General features: G+C 50.4%; 3 protein-coding genes across 3 annotated transcripts in view; 2 read left to right on the top strand and 1 right to left on the bottom strand.

Moving 5' to 3' along the window:
* Positions 1 to 828: 828 nt before the first annotated feature.
* Positions 829 to 5,739, bottom strand: Atp5pd (ATP synthase peripheral stalk subunit d). The gene is made up of 6 exons (XM_027425714.2): positions 5,604 to 5,739; positions 4,033 to 4,163; positions 3,479 to 3,575; positions 2,118 to 2,189; positions 1,159 to 1,221; positions 829 to 1,030 (listed from the first exon to the last, which is right to left on the bottom strand). The coding sequence occupies exons 2-6, from the start codon at positions 4,152 to 4,154 to the stop codon at positions 899 to 901; spliced, it is 486 nt and encodes a 161-aa protein (XP_027281515.1). The 5' UTR covers positions 4,155 to 4,163; positions 5,604 to 5,739; the 3' UTR covers positions 829 to 898.
* Positions 5,706 to 19,063, top strand: Kctd2 (potassium channel tetramerization domain containing 2). The gene is made up of 6 exons (XM_027425713.2): positions 5,706 to 6,293; positions 7,807 to 7,915; positions 10,647 to 10,738; positions 14,569 to 14,664; positions 17,049 to 17,174; positions 18,095 to 19,063. The coding sequence occupies exons 1-6, from the start codon at positions 5,724 to 5,726 to the stop codon at positions 18,122 to 18,124; spliced, it is 1,023 nt and encodes a 340-aa protein (XP_027281514.1). The 5' UTR covers positions 5,706 to 5,723; the 3' UTR covers positions 18,125 to 19,063.
* A 4,865-nt stretch (positions 19,064 to 23,928) lies between these two features.
* Positions 23,929 to 25,497, top strand: part of LOC100771249 (E3 ubiquitin/ISG15 ligase TRIM25) — an 8,596-nt gene continuing 7,027 nt past the window's right edge. The window contains exons 1-2 of the mRNA XM_027425298.2: positions 23,929 to 24,246; positions 24,534 to 25,201. Coding sequence (XP_027281099.2) covers positions 24,120 to 24,246; positions 24,534 to 25,201 — 795 coding nt within the window. The 5' untranslated portion in view covers positions 23,929 to 24,119. The remainder of the gene's footprint in view (positions 24,247 to 24,533; positions 25,202 to 25,497) is intronic.

The raw sequence follows: 25,497 nt of genomic DNA on the forward strand, positions 1-25,497 counted from the left end.
GTTTTTTTCAAGATAGGATTTTTCTGTGTAGCCCTAGCTGCCCTGGAACTCGCTCTGTAGACCAACCTGGCCTCAAACTCAGATCTGCCTCAGCCTCCCAAGCGGTAGAATTATAGGTGTGCGCCATTATGGCCCAGCTGCTTTGTTCTTTTACAGAAGTGGAGCAGCAGTAATTCTAGATTCCTGAGGCAAGAATGTTTAAGTTGATAAAATGCAGTCTCTCCTAAAATGGATCATCCCCAAATGCAGACAGAAGGTAGTAGAGGTCTGTTGACCTGGAGCTCACAGATGTCACAGGTAGCTATGCCTTTAATGTCCACAACAGCACCCACTGAAGAGCTACTGAAGAGTTCCTGATCCTCAGCCAGACCCTGCTGTTCCACTGGTCATGCATTTTCAGGCCTGTGCATCAGAATCCTCGCATGGCCATGCTGTCCCTGCATGATTTAAGCTATAGCAGGTGAGATGGGTACGTAGATACCTAGAAACCTGGAAGCCAGCCGGCCTCATTAATTCTCATTACAATCCTGAAGCTTGTGAGAACAGCACAACCCTGAGACTCAGCAACTCTGCACTGGGCACAGGTCCTGACTTCATGGCTGTCTCCTCCAACCACCTTAACTTTTTCAGTTTTGTGTGTGTGTGATGTAGAGGCCAGAGACTATCCTCACCGTAGTGTGTGGTAGCAGGCTCTGCTGGTCAAGTTCCAGCAGCCCGAGGCCACAGTGACTGGTTCCCTACAGTCTGCCCCTTACACAACTGTTCACACAACAAAATGCTCCTGGTGGGGCCACCTCAGAAGAGTTCACCACTGAAAGACAACACCCCGCAGTTATGTAAATGTTTTATTTTAATGTCCAGAGCATGGAATGAAGGACTGTTGCTCCTCCTGATCTGTTCACAGGTCCTCGATGGGCTGGTGAGGCCAGTAGGGGTACTTCTTCTTGTCCAGCTTGGTTTCTGGGAAGACTTCATTCAAGTCATCAATGGTCATCTGATCAAAGGGGATGATGTTCTTAATCTTCTCCAGCTAGAAACAGCAGAAGCCAGTTAGCTATGGCAAACGGGCAAGGCCACTGGGATCATGGCAAGAGTCAGGGAAGGCCACTGCCACAGGGTGACAGACAGCATCTCACAGAGGCCATGGCTCATCCTCACCTGCTTCTCATATTCCTGGATCCTGTCCTGGGATTCAGACAGGAACGCAGCACAGTTCTTCACCTTTAAGAGAAAAGAGAAACTGTCCTGAAACCAAATGATATGCTGACCACTGAGGTGCAAGCGGCTCTGGCCTGCTCCTTTCCCACTGCCACCTAAGGAAGAGCATGCTGACCTAGTCTAGAGCACGTTTGAAGGAGGCAAACCACAGCTTTCCCAATACCACAAAGCAGCCAGGCAGGAAAGCAGCTTAGGACTGATCACATGACCATGGTGCCAGGTTTCAATGTTGACCTGAGGTATTTGTAGGTAAAAACATATTTGGGTGGTGAATGGATTGTTTTTAACAGATCTGTTGGGTGTTAAAGTGACAGAGTTTAAGCATTCCCAGTCCTTCCAACAGACGGTGTGATTCACTGGCCACACCATCACCAAACTCAAAAGCAGTGACATATTTAGCACCTCCCCCCACCTCTCCCTAAGCAGCCTCTCAGGCCTTCTTTTACTACAGATTAATTGCATTTTCTAGAGATTTATAAAGGCAGGGCCTCACTGTGTAGCTTTGGCTGGCCTCTAGCTCCAGATCTGCCTGTCTCTGCCCTCAGTGTGCACTCCAGGCCCAGACTCGTGGGCTTCTTCTAGTCAGCATTATCTGTAGATTCATTCGTGTTGGTGCATCTATTACTAATCCATTCCTCTTAGTTCCTACAGCACTGTAATCTTCAATTTAATTCATTATCTACCCTTCCTACTAATGACAACCAATGGTCATTAAAAAACTTCAGGATCTGATCATAGTGGTGCATGTCTATAATCCCCAAACTTGGGAGGCTGAGGCAGGAGGGTCACCATGACTTTGAGGCCAACCAAGGCCACACAGTGAGACCTTACAAAAAAACAAACAAAAACCAAGAAAACTTTGGAGGAAAACAAAGCAAAACAAAGCGCCTACTACTTACATCCTCCCTTTCCTCATTGTCCACCAGGGCTGTGTATTTATCCTCAGGCACTGGAATCTTCAGGGCATTGTACTAGGGAAAGAACAAAGCAGTCACCTCGTACCCGAAGGGCTGAAAGCCTCCACTTCTCACAGCCCACATGAAAACACTCCATTCCTTCCACTCTCTGCTACTGTGGGCAGAGAACTGGAAGGTCTCCTCAACCCCGTCACTAACCACCCAAAACACCGTCTACATTTCCTCATTACGAGTGTCAGCTTCCTGTCTGACTATGGCTACTAGACTGGTAACAGCCACTTAGCATCTTGCAGTCCTTTTGTTTTTGTTTTTTTTCTTAAGATTTATTTATTTCTTCTATCTATGCCAGTGCTCTATCTGCGTGTATGCCTTTATGCCAGCAGAGGGCACCAGATCCCACTACAGATGGTTGTGAGCCACCATGTGGTTGCTGGAATTGAACTCAGGACCTCTGGAAGAGCAATCAGTGCTCTTAACCTCTGAGCCATCTCTCCAGCCCTGCATCTTGCAGTCTTTTTTTTTTTTTTTTTTTGGTTTTTTGAGACAGGGTTTCTCTGTGGCTTTGGAGCCTGTCCTGGAACTGTCTCTGGAGACCAGGCTGGTCTCAAACTCACAGAGATCCTCCTGCCTCTGCCTCCCTAGTGCTGGGACTAAAGTTGTGCACCACCACTGCCCAGCTTGCATCTTGCAGTCTTAAGAAATTCTTTTTCACACAAACCCCTAAGGGCTGATCCTTTGAAGACTGTCGAGGGTTACAGCCCTGGCACTGTATGCTAAGCTATACAAAGCAGGCCTTCTAGAAGCATCTTCAAACGAATAAGCAAAAGAAATCCAGATATTGAGACTTAATGTCTAAGTATCAAAAGAAGACAGATCACTGATGGGGCTGGAGAGATGGCTCAGAGGTTAAGTGTACTGGCTGCTCTTCCAGAGGACCTAGGTTCAATTCTCAGCTCCCACATAGCAGCTCACAACAGTCTATAATTCCAATTCCAGGGGGTCTGATATCCTCATCCAGCTTCTGGCACCAGCCATGGGTATAGAAATATAAGCAGGCAAAACCCCATACACGTGAAGTTAATTTTTTTTACAAGAGGAGAGAGAGAGAAGGGCCAGGGACGAGACTATCGGCAGGTAAGAGACTAAAGGGGAACTCGGGAGAAGGGCTAGCCCTGGCCGCCCTGTAGCTCCCAGGAGCAAGGCTACCCTGTACTGCTGAGTGACTAGACCCCATCTTCTAAGGGTGCTCACTAAACTCATTGTGCAGGGCCTTTGGCCACACCCACTTTCACACACCCACCAGCCCTTTACAAGACCAGAGCTTTAGTAATCTAAAGGCTCACCTTCTTTTCAAAATCATCCACCAAGCCAGCCTTGGCCACTCTGGTCTTGTAATAAGCCCAGTCAATCGCTGGTGGTTTCTCAGGCAGATTAGCCAACCTGCTCATATGGAAAAGTAGAAGTCAGGACCATTCCCCGAGCAACAGACACTACTCACACAGCAATCCCCTAGTCCTTATCCCACCTGAGTGTGAGCACACACTTCTCTGAAGGACCGCCAAAAAGATGCCAAACATGCCAAAAAGATGCTTTCATTCACAAAGCACACAGACTATCAGGACTGCCTGTGTAGTTCTGGCAAGATGACTAAGTGGGTAAAGGCACTTGCTGATAAACTGAGGACGTGTGTTCAATGCCCGGGACTCCCATGGTGGAGAAGGCAGAGAGCCAACACCCACAAGCTTTCCTGTCATCCACATGTGCTTCATGGCACACCAAGTGGCAGGTAGGTGTGCACTCATATACATACGAAATGAATGTTAATAAATGTCAAAACTTTGCTGCTAGGTGTGGTGACCAGCATGGGGTGGGGGGCTCTTTCTCACAACACACTCACCTGGTGTGGAGGGTCTCATTCCAAGACTTCAGGGAGTTTGCAATTGTCTTTTGGTTTCGAGGTATGATCTCCACAAAAGACACCCAATCAATGGTTTTTAGGGCAAGTTTACGCCCGGCCATCTTGGGATCCTAAAAACAAAACAGGTCAGATAAAACAGTGGCCATGGAGAGGAAACCCCCCCCCCCCCAAGGACAGCATTTCAGGGAAATACAAGTCTTTCTACGAGACAGACCAGCATCGTAAGCACTTGGTTGGTCCACACAACAGCTAAAGGAATTAGGACATGGGGCTCAATTGTTGGAATGCTTGCCGAGCATGGACAAAACCCTGGGTTCCATCTCCAGCACCTCATAAGCTGAGGCGGAGGCAGGGGAATCCAAGGTTCAGGGTCATAGTTGGTTACACAGTGAGTTCAAGGCCACCCTGGGATACATGAGAGCCTACATCAATAAATCGGAAATGGGCAGCTAAGCTTCTCAATTCAAGCTATATAACACAGAACACAAATGTAATTTCTCCTGCTAGTCTACCCTTCCTCTATCCCAACAGTTTATCGTTAGAAACCCATTTCTACTTTTTGCTCTCCATGTGTCTTTGCAAACACTGCTACAGGGCATTCATACACAGAAGTCTAATAAATAACAATTGTGCTTTATTCGATGATTCTTCACCATACAAAAACTTGACAGAGAAAATTTGACAAAGCTTCAAAATGAGCAGGCAAAATTTCCTCATCTGCAAATAGGGTGAAGGAGCTGTTAAAAACACCAAGTGAAAGCGTAGTCATCAATTTGCCCCAGTTTTATACAGACTTCAGGGGCTCTCAACACCTGTCATCCACTTGTTTGCTGTGAACAGTATTCGAGTCATACGGTCCACAGCAAACACGCCTTGCATCTTTTTCAGAGGCATTTTTACACAAATGACAGTGACAGAAGAAGGTGACTGCAACTGTCTCTAAAGCACAACAAGACAAAATACAGGAAGTCGCCACCATCAGAGGCCTGTAAAGTGGAGACGGTGCCTGCAGGCTGAGTGGACTCAGGCTCAGTGGAGGAGGCCTTCCTAAGGAGCACAGCCGTCAGATGCCAGTCCCCTTCCTTCCCCCCTACTGCAGCTGACGTCTCTGGGAAGGGAGAGGCTGAGGCAGTTGTCAGACGGGCTCAAGATGCCAGAGACCGAATGCACTTTCCTAGGCACGGGGGGAACTCGGGAGCCACAGACGTTTGCCTAGCTAGCGCCTGTGTCACCCACACTGGAGTCTGGAACCCTCCACAGGGCGGGGAGGCCGTGGCCCTGCAGCCCCTTCCCCAACCCAGAAACGGCGTGAGGCACGGCTGGGGCAACAGTCACAACCGGGGGTCCCCGGCCAAGTCACAGCCAGGCCCCAGCCTCGCCCGGCGGGAAGGTGAGCAGGACAAGGCCGTGACCTCGGGCGCTGGGCCAGCGGGGCAGCCCGGGGGCCCGACGTCGTCCGCGGCGGGGGATCAAGCGCGGAAGCCAGGACTGGAGCACCTGCTGCAGGAGAGCCCGTGGGGACCGGACCCGGCACCTCGAGCCCCACTCACCTTCACCGACCCCGGCGGAGCGCCGTCTCCAGCAGCGAGGAACGGAAGCGGGTCGCCGGAAGCTCCCCCTTCGGCGAATCCGAAAGGGCAACGGACGGGCCTGGTCCGCCGGGTCAGCCAATGAGCACGGAGCCTGGGCCGGGAAGTCCCGCCTCCGGAGGCGGGCGCGGCGCCTGCGCAGTCGGGGGCCTCTTGGTCGGGGGCGCTCCCGTCCCTCTCCCCCTGCCCCACCCCGCCGATGGGCCGGCCCGGCTCTCCCTGCCGCGGAATGGGCCGGCCCGGTGGCGGGCGAGCGGGCGGGGCGAGCGGGCGAGCGGGCGGGCAGCGGCGGCGGCGGCGGTGGCCCAAGATGGCGGAGCTGCAGCTGGACCGGCGGTGGCGGCGCTGGGAGGGGCGGCGGCGGAGCGCGGTGGGCGACGCGGGCAGCTCGGGCCGCGGACCCCCCAGCCCTCGCCCCGCCGGCCCCACGCCCCGCGGACACGGCCGCCAGCCCGCCGCCGTGGCGCAGCCCCTGGAGCCGGGGCCCGGACCTCCGGAGCGGGCGGCGGGGGCGGCGGGGCGGCCCGCTGGGTCCGGCTCAACGTGGGCGGCACCTACTTCGTGACCACCCGGCAGACCCTAGGCCGGGAGCCCAAGTCCTTCCTCTGCCGCCTGTGCTGCCAGGAGGACCCGGAGCTGGACTCGGACAAGGTGCGCCCCGCCCCCGGGCGCTGGGACCCCGACCCCACCTCTGGGACGCGGCGCCTCCCGAGCTCCCCGTGGCCCCCCGGGTTAGCACTGGACCCCAAGAAGGCCGCCCCTCCCTCCCCGGCCTCCCTCCCCGGCCTCCCCCAGCTTCAGGCTCGCCCCGGCTGCGCTCCGCACCCCGCCCTTTGCTCGGCTGCCCGTCCAGGCGCTGTCCACCTGCACCCACGGGGACCCCGCGCTCCTCTCTCCTCCTCTGCCCTGCCCCCCGAGGAGCCCACCTGCTCAGGTCGGCCCCCATACAGCCCCCCGCTGCCGGTGCCAGATGCCTCCAGAACCGGGTCAGGGTGAACGACCACATCGCTGTCACTTTTCCATCCCTGTGCGAAGTGATAGTAAACTTGGGGTTTAACCATAGATCGCCGCCACCGCTCAAGTCTGCAGGAGGTACTCTTGGCGGTGTGACACAGCTCTCCTAAGATCCCGGCCCCAGAATTGGTATGCGGTAGCAATCGCCGTTTCGGTACATTTTCGGGAGGTGAATGCATTCCTTGGAAAGACGATTGCATTTGCCCCCTGCAAATCCAGGGCTGACCAGTTAGGACTCAGCAGATGTGTAGATTGAGGAATAGTGTTAGACAGGGTGGGGGACCGCCAACCAAAGGGTTGAGGGGTAGTTCCAGTTTGAACTGTAACTTTTGCAGGTTCATCTTTGGTTCTCAGATGCATTGGCTGCAGATTACACCGCCCTCCACAAAGCGCTCCTGTGGTTAACAGAGTCAGACTGGCATCAGCACTTAACCAATTTCATCTGTTCTTCTCTGATACCAAATTGATAGGAACCTAAGCCATCCTGACTGAAGAGATTCTAGAACTCCTGTTTATGGAGAGCTATTTTTATATACCCTAAATCTTCCTTATGGCCACACAAGCCAGTTTGTTTCTTTTGCTGTAAAGATGAGTAGGATTAAAGCCACCCAGAGCCAAGTCCTGGCAGTACCACGCTTCCTCTGGGCACAGAGCTAGGGTGTGTGAGATTACAGCTGGCAGTGCCGACTCCCACTGATGTTGGCCTTGGGCTCGGGAGAGTTGCCAATAGAATGGAGGTTTTCTTAGAATTAGGAGTGTAGTCCAGGGGCGATGAAGAATCAAAGTGTTCAACACACAGCTGTGACATTCCCTTCATCCCCTGTAACTGATACCCTCCTGAAGAACCCAGTAAATTAAGGCCTAGCAATGGGGATGACTGTGCTTCTAGCACATCTGACCTGAAATTATGTTAAAGCCAGCTTGTGGCCTATAGTCTAAAAATAAGCAAACTGTGTAGCATAACAGGCCTCAGTTTAAAAAACAAATAAACAAACACAACTGGCATTAAAGGATGAACCACCACACCTGGCATCTGTTTTTTTAGCTGATGGAATGACTCTGTTGCCTGCTGCACTGACACATTAGGGGGAATGCTATTTAGAAAATATTCCTGAGAGGTTCACAGTGCTTGGTTATGCTTGGTTGACAGGACGAGACTGGAGCCTATCTGATTGACAGAGACCCCACCTACTTTGGTCCTATCCTAAACTACCTCCGACATGGAAAACTTATCATTACCAAGGAGCTGGCAGAAGAAGGTAAGGATACCTCACTGCGTGGTTTCTAACATCCAGTCCCATAGAGCTGCTTCCCAGGCTTGAGTTTTGTTTGGGGTCCTCCCTGGAGGTGTGCAGGTATAACTGGTGATGGGAGAAGTGGGCAGGAAGCCTCCAGTTCCCAGGGCTTTCCGAGAGAACCTTGAAGGGGGCTGCACTGGGCTCTGTTGAGCTGCCATAGTGAGAAGCTGGGTTGTTGTGCTTTGTGGAATGCTTTAGGCTTTTGAGCCCGAAGAACTGATCTTATTCACAGTGAATGCTTGTAGCCTGAAGCACCACATGTCTGCATTCGGTTATTTTTATTTTCCCATTTTCCTTTGGACTTGCAAAAATAATATTAACAAGGACCTGACCTCATTTCTTTAAGGCTCTGGTCTCATGCTCCCCATGAAGTTGTGAAGCTGACCTAGTTCACTCAGCAGCTCATTGTCCGCCGAGTCTCTGGCTGCCTTGTCACTCTGCTTTGTAGGGCATTTGGAGTGTAAGTGGGCCTAGTCCTCCACATAAAAGGCCTGCCCGGTCTCTCTGGAGGCACCCAAGGAAATTGGGGGTCCTTTCCTAAACCCAGCACCCCTGATCTAAATCCTCTGGCTACAAAAGCTTGTAACAGCAAGCCGCTTCGTTAATGAGGGTGGTCAGGAGAGAGGAATTGTGAACTCTTTTGAATCCTCTTTCTCCCTGAAGGGAGTCTATAAATGACCTTAAAAAACAACAACAACAAAAACACCATTTCAAGTGGTGGTAATGGTGCACAACTTTAATCCCAGCTTTAGGAGGCTGAGGCAGGCAGATTTCTGTGAATTCAAGGCCAGCCTGGTCTACAGAGAGTTCCAGGATAGGCTCCAAAGCTACACAGAGAAACCCTGTCTCGAAAAACCAAAAAAAGGGGGGGGCATTTCAGATTTATACTTAAGTAATAGGAAACATGTACCAAATTCCATGTGCTTGATATCCTAACAACTAGTGCCTTATAATCTTTTCATGTCTTTAATAAAAACTGCTTTATATTGAGCCAGTGAGGTGGCTCAGCAACTATCAGCTCTTGTGGCCAAGCCTGACAACCTGAGTTCAATCCTGGTACGCACATGGTGGAAGGAAACAATCCATTACAGCAAATTCTCCTCTGACCTCCATATTCAAGTCCCTCCCACTTATGCTTACAAATAAGATAGAGTTTCAGTATGTAGTCCTGGCTGACCTGGAACTTAGATCCATCTGCCTCTGTTGGGATTAAAGAATGCACTACCACACCTGACAAAAATAAATGTTAAAAAGCATTTTAAAAAAAAATTTATTTCAGCTGGACAATGGTGGCACACCCCTTTAATCCCAGCATTCAGGAGGCAGAGGCAGGTGGATCTCTGAGTTCAAGGCCAGCCTGGTCTACAGAGTGAGTTCCAGGACAGCCAGGGCTATTATACAGAAAAATCTTGTTTTGAAAAAAACAAACAAAAGCACTTTATTTTGAAATAATTTTGGACTTGGAGAAAAAGACATGAATAATACAAAGTTTACTTTACCAAGATTAACCAGTTTTGGTTATAACATTTTTTGTTATGTTTTCTTTTATCACTGAACTTTATCTCCTCCTCCCTCCCTCATTCTCCTGAGAGTTTCTCAGAACTGTTTGAGAGTAGATGCCCATTTCACCCCTTAGTAACTCTCTGTGTTACTCTAAAAACAGGAACCTGGCATAACCCTGTTTCACAGCTCAAGAACTTTAATATTGGTCATGTGTCTGCATCGTCCCAATTTGTCCACTGTTGTGATAATGTTCATTACAATATGGTTTCCTAGTGCACGGGCATCATCCCAGAATTGTTGGAAGATCTTTGATTTTGTTTACCATGAGAGGAGTCGGTGATTGCTCTCCAGAGCGCACTTGCGCGCTCACGCACATGCGCGCACGCAAACACACACACACACACACACACACACACACACTCCCTCCCTCCCTCCCTCCCTCCCTCCCTCCCTCCTCCCTTTCTTGTCAGCTAGGGATCAAACCTTCCTACGAAAGCCACTGCCCAGCCCTGATGGCCTTTTAATGTTGTTCAGGTAATAATTACCCTATAAGTTCTTAAGTTTATGTATGTGTACCTATCACCAGCCATTTTTAGGGAAAACAGGTAAATGCTGCATGGTCAGGAGTATTCCAGTGGCAGGTTCCAGGAGCTAGGTGACAGACGTGGATAGCTAATGAGTGGGTGTCAGGAGGAAGTAGGAGAGGAATAATTTGAGAGCCAAAGAAACCCCTGTGTTGGAGCTGCAGAGATGGCTCAGTAGTTAAGAGCACTGACTGCTCTTTCAGAGGACCTGGGTTCAGTTCCCAGCACCTACATGGCAGCTCACAACCGTCTGTAGCTCCAGTTCCAGGGGATCTGGCATCTTCACATACATGCAAGCAAAACACCAAATACACATAGAAACCCCTGTGCTTTGGGCTTTTTTATTTGATTGGTTTGGTTTTGGTTTTTTGTTTAGTTGGTTGGTTGGGTTTTGTTGTGTTGTTTTGTTTTTCTAGATAGGGTTTTCTCTGTGTAGCCCTGGCTGGCCTTGAATTCACAGAGATCCACTTGCCTCTGCCTCCCAAGTGCTGGGGTTAAAGGTGTTCGCCACCACTGCCATCGAGCTGCAGTTATCTGCAAGCCTTGTCTTGGTGTTTTCCAGTGAGCTCACACATCTCTTAACTTGGGTCTGGTCCTTGTTCTAGGTGTGCTGGAAGAAGCAGAGTTTTACAATATCGCATCTCTCGTGCGGCTGGTTAAGGAAAGGATACGAGACAATGAGAACAGAACTTCACAAGTAAGGTGTCTGAAACTGCTAAAGGCAAAACCTCTCCAGTGGTCTCTCTGTGTGCGATGTCAAAAGGGTGCCTTTCTCCTCAGAGCTGGAGGGCAAGATGGCTCAGAGTGAGGAAGTTAAGGAGAAATAGCAGAGAAAACAGAACAGCCCCACCTCTTAGGCTATATAGAGCCTTACTGTTTCCCATGTGGTAGTGGTAAGAGCCCAGCCCACTCTAGGTCCCCCGCCTGCTCTCCAGGTTGTAGCCCAGCCTAGTCTGCACTCTCCTGCCTCAGCTTCCCTAGTGCTGGGATTCCCAGGCCCAGCACAGCCTGTTTTTGCTGATGGAGCATCTGCCTCCCTCCGTGTGAAAGCCAACAGTCTTGCTTGTTCCTATTACGTACTGGGTCTGTCTTTCAACTGTGATCACCTCACGTCAGTTTCTGCAAGCCACTTAAAAAAAAGTGTGAATGCGCCACTGAGATGAAGTCTGGCCTCATATTTATCACAATATCTGGATTTTCTTATTAAGTTCAGTAGATGTGGTAAGAAATACCTCTTGTTGGGGGAGGGCAGATGACAGGGCAGACTTAGCCTGCTTCCATGTCCTTCATCCGTAGGTGAGCAGCTGTTGTGGTGTGTGAAGCCCTTGCAACTGTAACAGGAGAAGGTTCTTGGAGTCCAGCAGAAGGGAATAGACTCCCTTTTCTTGTCTAAGAAATGGCAACTCCAGATTTGCAGTACCCGCAGGTTGTGCTCCTCCGTGGCCACCTGTCTGAATGGCACAGTTGCTTCGTGTGTGTGTGTGTGTGTGTGTGTGTGTGTGTGTGTGTGTGTGTGTGTGTGTGTGTGTTTTGTGTGTTTTGTGTGTTTTGTTTGGTTTTTGTTTTTTTGTTTTTTTGGTTTTTTTCCAGACAGGGTTTCTCTGTGGCTTTGGAGGCCATCCTGGAACTAGCTCTTGTAGACTACCATGCAGGTCTCGAACTCACAGAGATCTGCCTGCCTCTGCCTCCCGAGTGCTGGGATTAAAGGTGTGCGCCACCAACGCCCGGCTCCGGCACAGTTGCTTCTTACACTACCTGATCCCCTATGGTGGCTTTTTTTCCTTAATGTGTCATGGTGTTGGCTGTCACTACTAAAGGAAAGGCAGTCAGCGCTGTTGAGCCACCATGCATTTGCAGAGATAGACTTATTCTGGCCCATGCTCAGGTGGCTTCTTGTTGATGTTCCTAGGTAGATTTTTACCTGGTAGACATGAACCAGGACCCTGTGTTCTCTGTCTCTGCCGTCTTACATTCCCCTGGCATCATTTGCTTTGTAGATATTTAATAAATAGCTTAGATGTTTCAGAAGTCTAGCTTTATCCCCAGTTTCCTGTATTCTAGAGAAAACTTGATTGCTTAGTAGAAATTTTGATGGTACCCTGAATTGCATAATCTGAAACCATCCATAATCATAGGACCTGAGTGTTCTGCATTCTTTGCCATTGGTGGATTCCTTGAGAGCATCCTGAGGTTTCTATTTGATGGCAGCAATTAACTTAATTAGTCCCCTAGATTCTGAAGGCTTTAGGACTCTCACCGTCGGTAGCTCTTTTGTTCCAAGAATGTCAAGACCTTTTGCTGTTCACTGACCTTTCATCTGTCCTTTTTATGCGGTGAACTCTGAGAGATGGGTTGATATTCAAAGGCTCCATTTTCCTGTGTTCTCTGAGATAGAATTAACTGTGGATTTCCAGATAAACCTCCTTGAATATGTGCACTGTCAGCTGTGCATGGCAGGCATTCAGGCACAGCCTAAGATGTGGGGGCCCTAAGCCTCTTTTGCCATGGCCTCTTGTCTCTTTTAGTGGCTGAAACCTTTTTTTCTTTCTTTTCTTTTCTTTTCTTTGTTATTGTTGCTGTTGGTTGATTGGTTGGTTGGTTGGTTTTTGTTTTTTTGAGACAGGGTTTTTCTATGTAGCTTTGGAGCCTGTCCTGGAACTCACTCTGTAGACCAGGCTGGTCTCGAACTCAGAGAGATGGGATTAAAGACATGCGCCACCACCACCTGGCTGGAATGACACCTTTCTAAGTTCTGTTCCATATGTATGTATGTATGTATGTATGTATGTATCTATCTATCTATCTATCTAATCTAATCTATGTATATGTAATTAGTCTTGGTTCTCTTTGGAACACTGGTGGGTTGACTCTGGAAGAGAAAAAAGGGGGTTGGTTAATCGCAGTTTAGATACTAGGGACTTTGGCTACTCTGGCCAATATCACAAATCTTTTGGAATGCTCTGAATTTGATATTATAAGTCTATTGTTTCTAAAATGTGTGGGTAAATGTATGGAGAGAACCACAGGGTTATTTGTCTGTATTTTCAAAGAAGGGCATGTTCTCTCTTAGAACTATGTAGTGGTTATTCTTTAGTTCATTGTTTAGATTTTGGTTTTTTTGTTTTAATTTTAGTTTTGGTTTTGGTTTTTCGAGACAGGGTTTCCCTTTTTAGCCCCAGATGTCCTGGAATTTGCTCTGTAGACCAAGCTGGCCTCAAATGCAGAGATCCCTGCCTCTGCTTCCTGAGTGCTAGGATTAAAGGCGTGCTTATTGTGTTGTCTTTTAAGGTGCCTGGCTTGGAGCCCAAGACCTCACAAATACTAGACAGTGACTCTGCTGCTGAGCCACACCCCCAGCCCCAAAAGATGGCTTTTTGTTTCTTAGGGTTTTGACATACAGCCTCTTTGTGCAGTCCCATCTGGCCTGGACTCTCAGTCCTCCTGCTTTAGCCTTCTGAGTGTTGGATTCCAAATGTGCTCCACACCCACCACAGCTACTCAGGAAATCCTAAGGGATTGGGAAGCTCTGCCAGGAATGCAGACAAAAAATAACTGTTTCTTTTCTATTATCCCACACCTCTGTAACAGGAATGTGCTGTTAAACATTGACGGCTTCCTGGTAGCATCAGCAAAGGGGGAAACTAATGAGTATTTGTACAGTATGTGTTTTCTTGTTGATATGATAATAGGTTAAGATGCAGTGTGCATTGCCAGGTGGTATGCCATATCCCAGCACATGGGGCAGGTAATATGCTATATCCCAGCACAAGGGGAACTGAGGCAGGGGAGAAACCAGGAGCTTGGGACCAGGTTGGGGTTAATAGTACATTCCAGGACATCTTGGACAAACATGCAAGGTGTGGTGGTGCATGCCGTTATCCCAGCACTTGAAAGGCAGAGAAAAATGGATCTGAGTTCAAGGCCAGTCTGCTATACATAATGAATCCCAGGACAGCTAGGACTATACAGTGAGACCCTTTCTCCAAAAGAAAAAGGGGTGAGGCTGAACAGATGGCTCCGTGGTTAAGGGTGCAGGCTGGGCTGGCCAAGGACTGGAGCTGTGTCAGGTGGCTCACAGCCACCTGTAACTGCAGCTCCAGGGCTCCCACATCTTCCTTTGGCTTCCATGGGTACCCAGAAATACATGGCATACACTAAATTTATTTTCATTTCAAAAAGGTCATCATTTATATCCAGTCTGGAACACCAAGATATGGTATGAATTTTAGTATCCAAATCACATATAAACCACTTAAAAACGTGACTTTCTTGCCCAGAGTGACTGAGGAGTGGTTGCTCTAAGTATGTCAGCACAGCTGCTCACACAAACTGTCCCTCCGGAGTTCAGGGTTACTGTAGGAATCATTTCGTGTCCTTGGGTCTTGCTTTCTGTTCTTATAGCTGATGAGTTTTCATTGATCCCACAGTGCTGTTTGGAGAGAGGTAGTGGGTGGTCCAAGGCAGCTCTGGGTGGCGGGGTCCAAGTGGTGCCCCTGTGATGCTACCCTAGTCTGACTGTTGTTGCAGGGCCCCGTGAAGCACGTGTACCGAGTCCTGCAGTGTCAAGAGGAAGAGCTCACTCAGATGGTCTCCACCATGTCTGACGGCTGGAAATTCGAACAGGTATATTTCTCAAAGAGCAGCGACCCCAGCACCTCCCTCCCTGGGAGCCACAACCAGCCAGTCAGTGGCCCTGGGAGTGAGTGAGGCAGGTGCAACCCATTTCAAAATTAGGAAAGAGCTCCTTAGTGTGATACTTGCTCAGCGGCATGTGGTGGTCTGAAGGGTTGGGAGGAGGTCCACTTTTCTTGGTTTCACATCCAGAGTTTGAATTTGACAGTGCCCAGGATCATAGCGCTTGTAGACCCAAGCCCCTCCCTTTACTTTTCTTTACCTGGAACATTCCTTTCAAAATGACATCAGGCTGGCTTCAACAGGAACGTACATTTTGGATGTATGGATCTCAGGAATGCTAAAATGGGACCAGACACAGACGTGTGCCACGGTCATTTCGAAGCATTCTCTCCCCTTCATGTCTTCTGGCTTTGTGCTTAGAATTGAGGCTATGAAAACAAAGTCCCTGAGGATCTGGAGTTTACCACTTTCTTCCACTAGATGGCAGCCTTGTTCATTTTCTGTTGCCTCAGCTCACCACCAAGAAGCTGAGATTTTGTGTGGAGGTGACTGTGTTTATGTGGAGTTGCAGACGCCAGCTGAACTATCACCAGAAGCTCACCTACAGAGCAAAAGTTACAGCTTGTCTAGACACTGTTATTTTAGAGTGAGAGGCAGAGGTGCCTCTGTCTCCCCTGCAGAACCAGCACTGTCAATGGGTCCCAAGTTCCCAGTCAGCTGTGGGTGGCCCAATGCTGCCCAGAGATTGTTTTAAGTGTGTGTGTGTGTGTGTGTGTGTGTGTGTGTGTGTGTGTGTGTGTGTGTGTGTGTGTGTTCTCTGTGAAGGTAACGGATGATTTTAAATGGTGCTCATGAGTGTTCACCTACTCTGGTGCTTGAGCCCATGGCTTCACACGGTGTAGGTGTGCCCGACCAGTGAGCTGCACTTTCAGTCCTCAGATGGAATCTTGCCGATGTCCTGAAGGAGGATGAAGTCTATTCTTACTGCCTCCAAGGCGTGGATGAGGAAGTTGGACGTGGGGGCACCCAGTCTTGCAGCAGGAGAGCCCCAGCTTCAGCCTTGTGCTTGTGGGGGCTGCACATGTGCCCTGCCCAGCTTCTCTATTGCAGATTTCCAATTCAGAGCCAGAGCGGAGTCTGTTTCTCCAAAAGGGCTATAAGTACCATGGCGTGTAGCTTTTAGTGGCTGCAGAGTGGTTCACTTGGTACTTCCAGGTCTCCCTGTGTTCTGATCTCTGGTCTGGAGGAGCCGCCAGTGGCAGCAGCCAGGACTCAAGGGAGTGCTTGTAAAAACACTGGCCTTACCGCACTGATATTGGGTGGGGCCATGTTAATGTTCCCAATGCCTTTGGGAAGGTTATCAGGTGCTTGGGTAAGGGGACAGAATGGAACTCGGACTTTGCTTCTCCATGGTGACGCCAGCATTAGGACCCACTTAAACCCCTTGGCCCTGGACCTTGGTTGCCCCTGAGAATTTTTATCATTTGAAGCATAAAACTACATAGTCCAGTTGCCGGGGGTAGGGGGGTGACTTCTGTGGCACTGGGGTGCTTTTTTTGTTTGGTTTGATTTTTTTATTTAACATTTTTATTTACTCTTTTCTCATTTTACATACCAATCCCAGTTCCCACTCCCTCCCCTCCTCCTGCTCTCCCCACCTGCCCCCCACACCACCACCCCCATCCACTCATCAGAGAGGGTAAGACTTCCCCTGGGGAGGCAATGAAGTCTGGCACCTTACTTTGAGGCAGGACCAACGTCCTCCCCACTATTTCTAGGCTGAGCAAGGTATCCCTGCAAAGAGAATGGGCTTCAAAAAGCCAGTTCAGTCACTAAGGTTAAATCCTGGTCCCACTGCCAGTTCCTTACAGACTGCCCAAGCCACACAACAGTTACCCACATTCAGAGGGCCCAGTTTGGTCCCATGCAGGTTCCCCCAGTTGTCAGTCCGGAGTCAGCTCCCACTAGCTCAGGGCAGCTGACTCTGGGGGTTTCCCCAAAATGGTCTTGCCCCCTTTGCTCATATTACTGCTCCTCCCTCTCTTTGACTGGACTCTGGGAACTTGGCCTAGTGGTTATTGTGCCTCCTTGATTGTTTTTTGTTTGTTTATTTGTTTGTTTTGGAGTTTTTTTGTTTTTGGTTTTGTTTTTTGTTTTTGTTTTTTTTTTTGAGGCAAGATCTCACTAAACATCCTTGACTTCCCTGTAACTATGTAGATCATGCCAGCCTCGAACTCGGAGAGATCTGCTTAACTTTGCACCCCGAGTGCTGGGATTAAAGGTGTGCACCACCATGCCTGGCTTGGCCAGAACTTGGGTGTTTTAAGCCCTTGCTTATATGGGTGTACAGTTACCACCCTGCTGTTTTCCAGCTCATCAGCATTGGCTCCTCCTATAACTATGGAAATGAAGACCAGGCAGAATTCCTTTGTGTTGTCTCCAGAGAACTAAATAATTCTACCAATGGCATCGTCATAGAGCCAAGTGAAAAAGCCAAGGTAAGATATGACTTCCCCAGGCTTCCCTCTGCCTCCTTTGTGTCCAGCTTTGACCAAGCTACCCCTGGGTTCCTTCCAGTCCTTTCCCAACTATGAATTTTCTCTCCTCCTCTCTGGGCTGCTGGATTTAAATCGGGATTTGTAGGAGACAGCAAGTGCAGCCAAATTGGTGAGCTCCGGCTTCAGTGAGAGACCTTGTCTCCAAAAAGAAAACCAAATGAGGTGGAGAGTGATTGAGGAAGATGCCCTGCTTGGACCTCTGGCTGCCACACAAACATGCACACATTTATGACACACACAACACATATAAACGCAAACCGTCAGGATTCATAAATCTGTGATGGGAACTATGCCTGGACAAGGGTGGGTTTTGCCTCCTGTCAAGATGGTGAAGAAGCTGGGGTTTGCACTGCTGGCACTTCTCAGTGCTGCCCGACTCAGGCAGGCAGTGTGTGCCCTGCTCCTTGACAGTCCCTACTCCCTTCTCTTCCCCCACTGCCCCCTGCACACACTCCACGCTTCTGAAGAGCCTGACTGAAGTGACCGAGAACTGTGATCTTTAACTTAGAAAACTTTGATCCTATAGCATAGAACCTTCTGCGTCACAACAGCTTGGCCTGTATTTGGCAAAAGAGCTCTTTGCACTCGGGCACCCAGTGAGCTGGAGGCTCCAAGCCTGCCTCACGACATGGGCTGACAAAGATGGTGAGCTGTCCACAGGGCCAGAGGAAGCCACTGCAGGACTCATAAAAACCCCCTTTAAATCCTTAGGATGTCCAGCTCACTCCACTGTCATCAGCTGCTCTGTGTTTTAGTGCCTGCGCCCCACACTGCTGCCGGGGACCCAGCCTTGCCCGGTTGAGCACATGCGTCACCCTGAGCCTCACCTCTTGACTGTCTTCCGCCATCTTCACTTTCAGATTCTTCAGGAGAGAGGCTCTCGGATGTAAACAGGGAATTTGAAGTTCCAGAACCCTGAAGGCAAGAGAGTGATCGGCTGAGCAGCTGTGAAGGGGACCCCTGCACCTGTACAGTAACTGAGCTGCTGCAAAGCGAAGCGAAGCTACACCTGGTCCTAGAGAAGTGGTGTCTGCGCAAACCGGAGGAGCCCCGCCCGCCTCGGACGAAGACAGCGCGCCTCTGGCCCCACGGCCCCTTTCCAGAACCCTGTTTTTGTTTTCTAGCCAGTTATGACAGACCTTCATAACAGCATCTGGGATGGGTCCCTGGCTGGAGCCTTACGGGGAGCTGGGGGAAAAGGAGGAGGGTCTAGCTCCCTGAAAACCGTCTAGACAAGGAGGCTGGTCCAGAGCTGGGCCCTGGCCTCAGCCTGTGTGTGCCCTGATGGGCCATTCTTCCCTCACCGGGGCATCTTTTGAGGTTGGCAGGAGTGTAGATGATTCCAGCCTTAGTGCATTGAATCGAGGCTTTGGGTACAGACTAGAGTTGCCAGAGGACCCACAATCCTATGAACAGAGCCTCAGAGGCAGGAGGATGAGGTGTCCTGTGCTGTGCTTAAGAGTGTGGTGGCTGCTGCTCCTGGTTCTGAGCCCCGCCCTGTTCCCATGCGTGGCTTCACCCCGAGGTGCCCCAGGTGGCCCAGCCTCGAGCAGGAGGTTAGAGGTTGTGGTACCCTTAGCAGGGCTGGACGGACGACGGTACTAAGCAGTTGCTGTAACTGCGTCTTCATTTCTTACCTGGTTGGCCCCGTCTTCCTCCCCCAGCTTCTTGTACTGGACCAAAGAGAACGGACTTTGTGGACCCTATTTAATGGCTTGGGGTGAGGAAGGCTATTTCCGTGGAAGCTGCCAAATGTGCCGTGTTGTCACAACTAAAAGTGGTGGTAGTGTTTCTGTGATTGTCTCTTGAACATGCACTGATAGGTTGTACTTGTGTCTCTCCTTAGTTTCTAACTGTGGCAAAGCAGCCCTGCAGCATCATCCTCAGCCGTGGGGGTGTGGGTGTATGTGTGTGTGTGTGTGTGTGTGTGTTCACATGTATGGTGGTACTCCCTGCATCTCCACCGCCGCCCCCCACTTTGTCCTGGGCATTCAATGTTGGCAGACAAGAATTCAGCGTTTATGCAGTGGGATCTCTGTCTCCTATAGCACAGCTGCTTACCGAGGGCTGGAGGGTGGTGACTTCTAGAAAGGCAGCCTTGTGTATGTGCTGTCTCATCATGAGGCTGGCTGCTCTCCAGCAGTCTCTTCCCTTCTCTGTATCTGCAGTGTAGCTTAGAGTTGTGTCTGTCCAAGGCCCCTGCATATCAACTAGTGCTGGCATCTCTCCCCACCTGGCTGTGTCACTGTCTGACAGCCATACCATGTTAGATGGCCTGCCTTCAGGAAAAGTGGTCCACTTTCCAGAGGGTCCCAGGCATCCATCCTGTTGTCTCTTTCAAAAAAATAGAAAAGTGTGTATTCAAGGACAACCTGCTCTGCCCAGACAACTAGAACTTAGAAGAGGGACCTTTGACCAAATCAGCAGGTGGTGTCATGTTGGGAGAAGCAGCCTCTTGTTCACTCACCCTGTGAAGCCCCCTTGTCCCTCAGCTTTTCTCAGACACACCAGGCGTCTGTGGAGGCCAGGGTCCTGGACAGGCCTGGTGCCTCTAGTCGCACATTCAGCAAGGTGAGGGGGATATGGGGAGTGGGGACGTTAGTCAAGTCTGAACATTCCAGAGAGCCTCAAGCCTAAACCCAGAGAGAGAGACGTCCTGTCCTCCTGTCCTAGAGAGCAAGTGTTGATGGCTTCCTCGCTGTAGCCTGAAGTTACTAATAGCAGTCCTGTGTTCCAGGCATCGGAGGGGACTCGCTGCTCTCTTTGAACCACTCTAGTTTTTGCAATCCTTGCTGGAGAGTCTTGCTGACCACTGCAGATCTCTGTCAACTGGGGATGCCTGGGGCCTACACAACCAGTTCCCCTGGACTGTCAAATTGGGGGGAGGAGGTCTTCCTGCATTTTCCTTTGTCCCATGCAGAGACCAGCCTCCTCTCAGGTGACTTTATCTCCACAGTCAACTCTCAGCTGTCAGCAGGGTGTGGGGAGGGAATGATAAGACATGCTAAGGGAGTAGGGCCAAAGGGACATCCACACCTTCCATCATGGCCTTTGTTCCATGCTTCTGGGACCATGCCAGTCACTGCTGTCCTTTGTGACTGTTCATGTGTCTGAACAAGTCTGAAACATGACTTTCTTGTCAATAAAGAAACAAGCACTGGGCCTTGGACCATGTGTGCATTTGCCACCTTTCCTTAAACTAAACATCTCCTTTTTCCCTCTGGGCTTTTTCTTTCTTACTTCTGTGTATCTTACTATCACGCCTGCTTTGTGGCCCGCTGGCCCGCTGGCCCCTGATGTCCTCCTCCCCAGTTCTCTCATTGCTTCTCTTCCTCACTTCTATTTCTCCTCTTTGCCTGCCAGCCCCGCCTATCCTTGCTCCTGCCTCCCTATTGGCCGCTCAGCTCTTTATTAGACCATGAGGGATTTTCAACAGGCAAAGAATCAGCTTCACAGAGTTAAACAAATGCAGCATAAACAAAAGTCACACACCTGAAAATAATATGCTAGCACAGGACACGACAGGAATCACCTCTCTCCTTACACCATGAAGGTTCTGGGAATCAAACTCAGGTCATCAGGCTTGGCTGCAAGAGCCTTTACCCTCTGAGCCACCTTCAGCCCCCAAGTAGAGTAGAGCTTTCTTTTTTTTTTTTTTTTTTTGGTTGGTTGGTTGGTTGGTTGGTTGGTTTCTTGAGATAGGGTTTCTCTGTGTAACAGCCATGGCTGTCCTGGAACTGGCTCTGTAGACCAGGCTGGCCTCTAACTCACAGAGATCCACCTGCTTCTGCCTCCCAAGTGATGGAACTAAAGGCGTGTGTCACCACTGCCTAGCTTACATTTACTTTTTAATTAACTTACTAATTTATTTTTACAAGTAGAGCTTTCTTAAGCCATTGTTTAGATTGCTACATTCATAAATGCCAGAGGCAGTAACCTACCTCAACATGGCTGTTTGTTTCTCTCCTAGCATTCACCACAGCCATACCAAGGTTGTGTGTCGGCTCCATTGAAAAGCTGAGTCCTCCTCTTAGGCTCTGCCACCTTCAAACACAGCATCCCCCTGTGGCAGGTACAGGTCCTTCCTTCTGGGCCAAGTCACATCCAGCAAGGAGGTAGGAAGAGAGGGAGAGAGCACTTGCTTAGTCACACAGCCAAACCTTCAACAGAGGCTGGCTCCATGGTGGCGCGTGACATTACCAAACCCGTTATTAAAGGGCTGGGGACAGCAGATGCGATTCACATTTCTCTGCACAGTGATGCAGTGTGAGTCGGGGGCTCGGGGTCCAACTGCAGGTACTCACTCTCAGTTCCTCAAGCAGGGAGGATTTGAATCTCCAGCCCACACAGACTGGCATCATCGGGGAGATGCCTTGGCCGTGTGGGTGAATATCCTGAGATGGACTCTAAGGGGACAGAAACCTGTAAAAGGCAAGAAAAGGCAGTGGTAGGCAATGGGAAACAAACGGTAATCTCAGTGGTGGCAGGCAGATCCAACGAGAAGTGACACTCTTCTGGGAACATGGCCGGCTCCCAGCGGGAGGGACAGACCATCTGCTTGCACAAAGTGCATCGATTGTGTGAGGCACTCAGTGTGGGCATTTAAACAGGCAGTGGGGGAATGGGAAACCCGGCCATTGGGGAGATAGTAGACACTGTGGTACTGGGAGTCGAGGGCAGGGCGATTTTGTGTTTGGGGTGGAGGCTGCCACTGTATGCTCAAGTACCTGGTCTGGCAAAGAAAGGACCTCAGTCCAGGAGAAGGAAACTCAAAGTTTTTGGTGGTATCTGCTAATTCTGACAGACAGGGCTCGCAAAGCTCTTCTCCACTCCCAGAGGTGGATAGAGGAAAGCAGGAGAGCCAGGGATGCCAGGTCAGGGCCCCTGGCGACAGCCCTCTGCTGTGGTCAGGAGCACAGCTGAAGCACACGAGGCCTCTGCCAGGACTGCATGGAGGGAGGCTTGGGGTTCTACTGACCTAACATACCCCTCGTGTCACCTACGCGGGAGGCGAAAGCACAAGGATTGTGAATGGAGGCTATCTTTAGATATGCCACGAGTTCAAGGCCAGTCTGGGCAACTTCATCCTTTTACAAAATAGAAACTAAAAATTAGAGTGCTGAGAGCTGGGCGGTGGTCACACACGCCTTTAATCCCAGCACTGGGATGCAGAGGCAGGAGGATCTCTGTGAGTTCGAGACCAGCCTGGTCTACAAGTGCTAGTTCCAGGACAGCCTCCAAAGCCACAGAGAAACCCTGCCTAGGAAAATAAATAAATAAATAATTTTTTTTTTTTAAAGTGCTGAGGAAATACCTCAGCTGATCAGGACTTACCCAGCATGCACTGGGTCACCATTTCAAACCTCAACACCATGCTCTAATGGAATCCTGATTTGACGCATGCTGAGGAATGCAGTAGTAAAATGTTGTATTTTTGTAATTAAAGCATTATGTTTCCATAAGAGCAAAACAACGTCATATGTACAGTCAAAACACTGCAGTTTACAACATACAACAGTATCCCATCTGAGCAGAGGTGTGTGAGGCAGTGTTTGTGCTTCTGTGCTGTGATGACATGCATTGAGCAAACTGCACGTGGTATGTGTGCAGACCTCAGTGAAGTTGCGTAAGGCAAGGCAGCCGAGTGCTGCCACGAGGTCCTGAATACATTCTGCATCTTTTGTCAGTGGGAATCCAGAAATTTTTCAAAGCCCAGCATTTGGAGAAGCTGGGTTTGATGCCCAACACCCCAAAGAAAAAGAACCCCATTAGTTTCACACAAGATTTCTACAAAGAACTTGCAGCAGACACTAATTAGGAGAAGATGCTGACACGCTTCCTCCAAACCCTACAATGAGGGAAGGCTGCCTTCTGTTCCCCAATTCCACTCAATGAGAGGAGTCAGGCTAGTGTTTTGAGGCAGATTGACAGACTGAAACTTCTTAGAAAGCTTTTTCCTGTGGGGTTCAGAAAGACAGGAGATAAGACTCAAGAGAAGCCACTAAACAAGGGTGATGGCAGCTCTCTTCAGTTTCCGAAGCCCTGATCTCTCCTTCCCAGGTTGGAAACTAAAGTAAAAGCAGAATATTCCATCCAGATGATTCTTGGCACTACGCTGGGGATGTAACTCCCTGGTACAGCATTTGCCTAGCTGGGTTTGATCACCAGCATGGAGAAGAGGGAGAGGAGGAAAGGGGGACCCTGGAGAGACCGCTCGGTGGATGAGAGCATTTACTGCTCTTGCAAAGGACCTGGGTTCAGTTCCCAGTACTCACACAGTGACTCACAGCTGCAGGGGGCCTGACGCCCTCTTCTGGCCTCCTCAGGAACTGCATGCATGTGGTAAACACACACGTGCAGACACAACACTCATAAACTAAAAGCAAACCTTGAAGAAGAGGAGAGGCAGAGGAACAGTGCCAGGATGGTGCTTGGATTGCATGTTAGTCCAAGAGGCCTGTCCTTTCGACTCACAAGAATCACATTCCAGAGAAGAAACACGCTCCCACGACCCTCCTGCTGCTCACAGGCCATTTTCCCTCTTTGGTCAGAAATATGAGCAGATATTACATCAGCTGCAAGTGGTCCTAGCTGCCAGTAGCTCTTTGCCCCCAAGAGATGGAGACTCAGGAGCTGAGCATCCATCGGTGGAGAAGCAAAACGCATCAGCTCTGCACAGCACCGTAGGCTGTCCTGTGGCACGCCTGTGCCCTGGTGACATCACAGGCAGGATGCAGGAGCTGGGTGCACCTGAATTGTGACATCAGCACAACCTGGGCCATCCTTAAAGTAAGCCATCCAGGAAGGGAGACCATGAAATCACAGCCACAGGGGAAGGTGAGAAGGTGGCTGTCATCAGCCTCCAGGTAGGATACAAGGGGACAGATGGGGGACACTCAGCACCTGAGTGAGGCTTGGGCCAGGCCCTGGTACCTGAGTGTCTGTGGGCCTTTCCCTTCCTGTCACAGGACAGTAAACTTTCGGATTCTCGCTAACATGCAGAAGGTCTCACGTGAGTCCAAGTTTCTGACCTCCCCTCCTGAGTATCAAGGACAGGCCCCTGCCCCATGTCACCCTGTCCTTACTTCTGCCCTTCCACCATCTAACCCATGACTCTCATGTCCACCCCCACGGAGGCTGGCTGATGACAGCCCCGGTACCCATGGTCAGACAGCTGCTTCTGAGAGAACAATGATGTCAAAAAGGAGCATGTCCGTGGTGTCATGGCCATGTCCCTGGTGTGAAGGGCAGTTCCCGGGCCCCCACCCCCTGCTATGCTTGGCTTCTGTGTCTTCTCAGGACCAGCCCAGGATCAGGTCCCCTCACAGTGCTCTTCCCAGTCCTGCAGAGCCTCTCAAATCCAGGCCCTGATGAGCAGCAGCAGCAGTCAGTGCATGCTAGAAGACCAGGTCCTCTGTCCCATCTGCCTGGAGGTGTTCCGAAACCCCGTCACCACCTCCTGTGGCCATAACTTCTGCATGACATGCCTCCAGAATTTCTGGGACCACCAGGCCGCCATCGGCGAGACATACTATTGCCCCCAGTGCAGAGAGATGTTCCCCACCAGGCCCCGTCTCTGCAAGAATGTTATCCTTGGGGAGATGGTGGCTTGCTTCACCCAGGCCAAGGGCCAGATGTCAGGGCCCTTGTGGAACCTGGCTGGCCCCAGAGATGTGCCCTGTGACTTCTGCCTCCCGCAGAAGCTAAGGTCAGTCAAGTCCTGCCTGCAGTGCATGGCTTCCTTATGTGAGAAGCACCTGCGCAGCCACTTTGAGGACCAGTTGTTCCAGGACCACCAGCTGCTGGAGCCCGTGTGGGACCTCAAGAACCGCTTGTGCCGCAAACACCGGAAGCTTCGGCAGCTGTTCTGCCGCACGGAGGGCAGCTGCGTGTGCGGAGCCTGCCTGCTGGAGGAGCACAAGAACCATGACGCTACTCCCATGGAGGATGAACGGGCCCGCAAGGAGGTGAGGAGGGGCGAGGAAGGGGTGCTCCACGGAGTTTTCGGAATCTGTCCCATTTCCCGGAGGAAAGTAGCACAGCTCGGGCCAGGCTTTATGGCACCAAATACGTGGGATTCGAAGGCAGGAGTTTGAGAGCCCCAGGAGAACGGTCTCAAAAAGAGTTAGGCAGGGTCTGTGGGAAGACTGAGAGGGCAAAGTTGTCTTCTACCCTGATGATGGAAGTTCCATCCTCAGAACCTACATTTAAGTGGAAGGAGAGCTGGTCGAGAGGACGCAAGCCTTTAATCCCACCGTTTGGG

The sequence above is a fragment of the Cricetulus griseus genome, chromosome 7 (assembly GCF_003668045.3).
Source record: "Cricetulus griseus strain 17A/GY chromosome 7, alternate assembly CriGri-PICRH-1.0, whole genome shotgun sequence".
NCBI lineage: Eukaryota > Metazoa > Chordata > Mammalia > Rodentia > Cricetidae > Cricetulus > Cricetulus griseus.

Bases quoted from the DNA above. Each gene is read 5' to 3' on its own strand.
- Atp5pd (XM_027425714.2), bottom strand. From the start codon at position 4,154: ATGGCCGGGCGTAAACTTGCCCTAAAAACCATTGATTGGGTGTCTTTT. The intron at 3,576-4,032 runs GTGAGTGTGTTG...CCATATGAGCAG, and splicing joins AATGAGACCCTCCACACCAG to GTTGGCTAATCTGCCTGAGA. The intron at 1,031-1,158 runs GTGAGGATGAGC...TGCTGTTTCTAG, and splicing joins TCCAGGAATATGAGAAGCAG to CTGGAGAAGATTAAGAACAT.
- Kctd2 (XM_027425713.2), top strand. From the start codon at position 5,724: ATGAGCACGGAGCCTGGGCCGGGAAGTCCCGCCTCCGGAGGCGGGCGC. The intron at 10,739-14,568 runs GTAAGGTGTCTG...CTGTTGTTGCAG, and splicing joins ATGAGAACAGAACTTCACAA to GGCCCCGTGAAGCACGTGTA. The intron at 17,175-18,094 runs GTAAGATATGAC...CTTCACTTTCAG, and splicing joins AGCCAAGTGAAAAAGCCAAG to ATTCTTCAGGAGAGAGGCTC.